This window comes from Myotis lucifugus, unplaced genomic scaffold, assembly GCF_000147115.1.
Source record: "Myotis lucifugus unplaced genomic scaffold, Myoluc2.0 scaffold_166, whole genome shotgun sequence".
NCBI classification, from domain to species: Eukaryota; Metazoa; Chordata; class Mammalia; order Chiroptera; family Vespertilionidae; genus Myotis; species Myotis lucifugus.
The window spans coordinates 1,279,693-1,285,692 of record NW_005871214.1 but is presented as its reverse complement, the minus strand read 5'-3'; the positions used below and the strand labels follow the sequence as shown (position 1 = coordinate 1,285,692).

The 6,000-nt window shown below is 42.8% G+C and overlaps 1 protein-coding gene across 1 annotated transcript in view; it reads left to right on the top strand.

The window, feature by feature from the left end:
• The first annotated feature begins 96 nt into the window (after positions 1 to 96).
• Positions 97 to 6,000, top strand: part of SYT16 (synaptotagmin 16) — a 204,650-nt gene continuing 198,746 nt past the window's right edge. The window contains exon 1 of the mRNA XM_014462005.2: positions 97 to 151. Coding sequence (XP_014317491.1) covers positions 139 to 151 — 13 coding nt within the window. The 5' untranslated portion in view covers positions 97 to 138. The remainder of the gene's footprint in view (positions 152 to 6,000) is intronic.

The following is a 6,000-nucleotide window of genomic DNA, read 5'->3' as shown; positions in this document are numbered from 1 at the left end:
GCGGGAGCCCCACCGCGGGAAATCTCTGTGAGCTGGCGAGTCACACCGCGCGCGGGTCCTGCCGAGGAGCGTGCGCCTGGCGGGGCTCAGCGCAGGGTCCCCAGCCGCCGCGGCCGCCCCGCAGCCCCCAGCCGGACCATGGCGACTGACAGTAAGTGCGCTGGGCCGCGGAGGCCCCGGGTGGGAGGCCGCGGGGCCCTGGGGTGGGAAGTTCTCCTCTTTGGACACCTGTCCTGATGCCAGGCTCGCAGACCAGCGTCTGGGGTTCCCCTCGCCCCTGGACGGGCCCTTGGTCCTCTGCCCATCACCCTTCGCTACCAGGCAGGACTTCAGAGGCGCAGGTGGTCCTGGCAGCCCACTCGGGAGGGATGTGGCAGAAGGGCGTGCGCCGCACGGAGGTGGAGGGGACGCTGCGATGCGGTGGGGCAGAGGGGCAGAGAGGCAGAGGGGGCTGCCCATGCTGTCGTTTGGGGGCAGTGCCCTCAGGCCCAGGGCCAGGCTTTGGGGATCCCTGCCACCCAGGCACCACTAGCCCTTGGTGCTGCGAGTTCAAGGTCCGCCTGGAGTTCTGGGTTGGATTTGTGGACTTGCCTTTGGGGATAAGGTATCTGGACTGCTGGCTGCCCGGTGGCCCCACTCCGGCCATGCTACTAGCGCAGCTGTGGGTCGGCCAGAGACCACGTCTGGTCACTGTGGGCAGTGAATGTGATTAGCGTGTTGACTTTCAGGTTCAAACTACTGAATGGAAATGTTGGAAGGCGCTGGGCTGGCCTGCTTTGGGCATCTTGGCACCACTGCTTTTATTGGCTCAGTGCTTTTTGGAAATGGAGTCACGTCTATGAAAGCCAGTTTATTTAGATGTATGGGAAACTAGATATTATTATTATTATTATTATTATTATTATTATTTCTTTATTGATTAAGGTATTACATATGTGTCCATATCCCCTAATTGCTCCCCATCCCCCCAATCCTGCCCTTACCCTCACCCCCTGTTGTTTGTGTCCATAGTGGAGCCTTAAAGGGAGATCAGAGTAAAACCACCATCCCACCTGCTGCATACCCACCATGTAGATAAGGAGCTGTGGTCAGAGCCCATAGTACACACCTGGCACATATTAGAGACTCATGAGTGAATGAATGGTGTACTGGTTAGAGACACCCTTTGGTGGGCATTTTTGAGAGGTGAGAAGGGACAAAGATGGGGGTCAACATTTCTACAATAATTTATTGTTTTTATTTTAAACCATTTACTATCCCAGCCAAGAACACAGCTTTGGTGTAGTACAGAGAGCATGGGTTTTTGTAGCCAAACAAACCTGTATTTCAAACCTCTGAAATTCACTAGAAGTGGGACCATGGAAGGTGTCCTCAGGCTCTTTACCTCTGAAGTCAGGACAAAGCTAGCCTGTCTCTTGTACAGTGATGAGCACACAGCTGGCCTTCCCCCTCTCTCTTTGCCAACATTTTATATGTGTGGAGATACCAAACGTTCGCATCTTTTTTGTTTTTATTTTTTAAATATATTTTTATTGATTTCAGAGAGGAAGGGAGAGGGAGAGAGAGATCAAAACATCAATGATGAGAGAGAATCATTGATCGGCTGTCTCCTGCATGCCCCCCATTGGGGCTTGAGCCCACAACCTGGGCATATGCCCTGACCAAGAATCGAACTGTGACCTCCTGGTTCATAGGTTGACACTCAACCACTGAGCCATGCTGGCTGGGCTTCTCCTCCTTTTTAAATTAAATAAATGTAGATTGTGTTTATAATAAAATCAACTAAACTGAACTAGGGATCCCCTTTTCTCTGCCCATTTATAAAAAGTGTAGTCTGGCTTATTTTTTTTTTTCTAAGAAAAGAAATAATGGATTTAAGCTTTTATTAACAAAGTCAGACTCAACAAAGAGGAAGATAATTAGATTTGGTCCATTACTGTATTTCTTAAGAAAAATAAAGGCAAAGGGACTTGAAGTGTATAGACTTAATGCAGTGGAACAGCATTCTATCTTTCATTTTCTTATATTTTGAGTAAAGATAGTACATTTAGTTTCCTAGAAATATTGTCCATGCTCTGTACCAATTTATTTAGATAATTGTTTCTTCCACTTCCTTACATGGTAGATTCAACTCTACTAAAGAATCAAACTTTATCCCATTGGTTTTGTTTGTTTATGGAAAAAATGATGATGATATTCAACCAACTCAGCTCTTATGCTGATTTTTAGGCTCAATCTTAATTACGTTCATTCTCAGCTGGGATGGAGCTGGAACTCTGAAAGGTTTCCAGAGTGTAAGAGATCATTAGTTCATTTTTGTTCTTTTTCAGAAGTAGGATGTCCCTACCATGGACATGGAGAGAAGGGACATAATCGCAGCCAGTGTCTTGAAAAAGTCTCCACAAATCTTGACCATGTCTGCACCTTAAAGTCCCACAGTCCTCAGCATAAAGGTGACCCTGAAACTGTAGCCCAGGACTCCTCCCCCACATAGAATTCTTTAGCTAGCTCTGGTTCTCAGCCTGGCTGCACAGTAGAGCTTAAAAAATATGCTGGCTTTAGTTTTTTTTTTTTTTTTTTTTTTTTTAATACTCATCAAGGATATGTTTCCACTGATTTTTAGAGAGAGAGGAAGGGAGAGGGAGAGAAAGAAACATCGGTGTGAGAAAGAAACATGGATTAGTTGCCTCCCACACACACCTGGACATGGATTGAACTGAAACCTGGGCATGTGCCCTGACTGGGAATTGAACCTGTAACCCTTTGGTGCACGGGACGATATTCCAACTGAGCCATAGTGGTCAGGGCATGCTGGTTTTAGTGTTTATTTATTTATTTATTTACTCTTAAATTTTTTTAAATTATTAATTTGAGAGAGAGAGAGAGAGAGATAGTGAGAGAGAGAGAGAAATACCAATTATTCAGTGTGAGTATAAATTTTTTGGGGAATATATATATACACTTTTTTTTTTAATGTAGTCTCAGACTCTAATGTGTATTATAATCACCTGAAGGGTTTGTTAAAAACAGATTGCCAGGCCTCTCCCCAAGTCTCCAATTCAGTAAGTCTGGGTTATAGCCTGAGAATTTTCACTTCTCACAAAGTTCCAGGCGCTAATGAAGCCACCGCGCCCCTGTCCTCCTCCTGACCTTTGTAGGCAAGGGAATGACAGGTGAGAGGCAGGCAGAATCACGGAGAGACCATCACTTCTTTGGCAGTCCTGTCCTGTCACCGCCTGGGAGTACACGGCCTCATTAAGGCTACATCAAACCTGGGCACAGTATTGCCTTGGGCTGTAGCTCATGGCTTTCTCCATTATTCTCCCCAAGAAAATTTCCCTTGAGGGAAAAATTAGTTCTAAAACCAGGCAAAATCTGAACCCTCTACTCCAGTCATTTCTGGAAGGAATCCAGAAGGGCTTTCTTTATGAATGTGGTATGTAAATGTATATAAATACAAAGATATCTGAAATATATTTGCCTGGGAACTTATAATATTCACAGAAAAGAATGTAGCCAATGGAAAGAAAATGTCCTTGTGTCGAACAGCATGCAGCCTGAGGGCAGATTCCAGCGGAGGATGGGGAATCGGAGTGCTTCAACTTCGCTTTCGGGAAATGGAACTTTGAAATTCTCAAATTAAATTCCCCCTGAGCTAGTCATATTTTTATTTGGATAACTCGGGCTTATAAGAGCTTGAAAAAGTTGGGCGGAATTATACTAGAAAAAAAGATAAGAGACTAATAGGAAAAAAATCCTGTTTGCCTGAGCAGTGGTTTATTATAGAAAGTGGTGATACTTAGGTATTTAAACAATGCTTCATGACTTCCTCCGTGACAAGTGTTCCAGATAATTGTGTGTTTCCAGATCATAGTGGAGTATTTTTCTCTTTTTCTTCCATTTATGTCATTTGTTGCATTATTAATACGTCACCTTATGAGTCTTTACTGTTGAACTCACTGTAGTCTGTTGATAAGAATAATTTCTCAGGAACAGCCAGGCAAGTTTGGGCACTGTGGGAAATATGTTACTATATTATGGCCCAGAAATCTTGGGGGTGTGGGTTTTGGCGGCTGTTGTTGATGACTGGTTGGTGTCATAAGGGAGACTTCTGGTCCCCATCTGGTTGCTCCTGGTTGACTGGTTGGTCTGACGTCATTTTGCCTGGTCGATTGTTGCTAACCCACAGGTAACCTCCATCAGTGGTCATTCCCTCCTGTCTACTTACTGGTCAGCAACCTGCAGTTTCCTTTCTTCTCATCCCACCTACTCCATCAGCAATTTCCACTCTGCGCTTAGTGCTGGAGGACAGAAGGGAGAGCAAGGGAGGGAACAATCAAATGTAGGCCCTAAGCAGGTAAAGATTATGAACCTCTGCCAGTCAGTTGAGATGTTCATAGGATTTAAAAGAAAATTGCTTGACTTTGATTGAAAATGGACTCAGATTCTTAAGTAAAATTGTTTCCAATCATAGTTATTAAAAAGCACACAAATGATGCCACCTAAAAATGCAAAGTTAGGAAATTACTACTTTGCAACCAATCATAGTAGCCATTGATTCAAGTAAGAATCATCCATGGTTGCTAAACTATTGTGTGAAAACTTGAAGATGATCAGAATGTATACATCCCTGGAGAAGTTCCCCACAGATTACTCATTAATTGCAAAGGGGGCAATGGTAACATTACAGTGGAGAACCTGGGGTACACTACCTTAACCAAGCAAAGTGAACATCACTAATAATGGGGCCAGCTGATACCCTGTGCTTCCTGATATGAAGCACTGAGAAGGACACAGTGCCAAAATGTACAGTATAACCTGGTTCTAATTAGGAGGAAATATCAGACAAACCCAAATTGATGGACATTGCACAAAAGTCAATGTCATGAATGATGGTGGAAGGATTGTTCCAAATTGAAGGAGACTAAAGAGACAGCTAAATGCAATGCATGATTTTGAATAGATCCTAAAATGGGGGAAAGTGCTACAAAGAACAATATTATCATAATTGATGATTTTAAAATATGGATTGGATATTGGATAATAGTTTTATATCGAGGTTAAATTCCCTAAACGTGATATTTTCGTTGCAGTTTGGAGGGGAATATCTTTCTTCTTAGGGGAAACTAAGAATTCAAGGGTAAGGAGACATGATGTCTGCACCTAAATCTCAAATGATTTAGAAAAAAAATGTATGTATATATGTGCACATTTATATGCATATATGTGTTATGCAGGAAAGAAAGAGGTAAAGAAAAAGTGGCATATTTTAACATTTGGTGAATCTTGGAGTTCTTTGTATTATTCTTGCAACTCTTAAGTAAATTTGAAAAAACAAAAACAAAAAAAGACAGCCCTTGGCTGTGGATCTGTAATTCTAGGCATTGTGGCCGAATACTCTTGAGTTTACTTTTTGAAAGAAATAATGTTGGAAGACTCCTAATTCTGGTTTGAGATGATAACATTAACAAAACTGTTTCTTGCAGAAAATTTCATATACATATAAAAGAAGAGAGACTAATGTAAGAAACCCCCATGTACTCAGGTGACTCAGGTCTGACAATGAAGAGCATTGTTGCCAATCTATAATATCTTTCTCCCACTTTTAAAAAAAATCCTCATCTGAGGATATGTTTGTTGATTTGAGAGAGAGAGAGAAGAGAAGAGGAGAAACGTTGATGTGAGACAGTAATATCTTTTGATTACCTCCCAAACACACCCTGACCGAGGATTGAACTCGAAAGAGAGGTATGTGCCCTGACTGGGAACCGAACCTTTTGGTGTACAGGATGATGCTCCAACTAACTGAACTACCCAGCCAGGGCTCGCTCCTTCTGGGAGGAGGTATTCTGAAAGCAAATGCAAGACATCATGTTACTGTAACCATCTCTTTTCCATTTTTTGTTTTCTTTTTTTCTCTTTTTGTTATTCGTGTGTTAATAGAGTAGCAACCCGAATTCGGAGAAACGCATTCATTTGACATACATGGGGGGTACACTT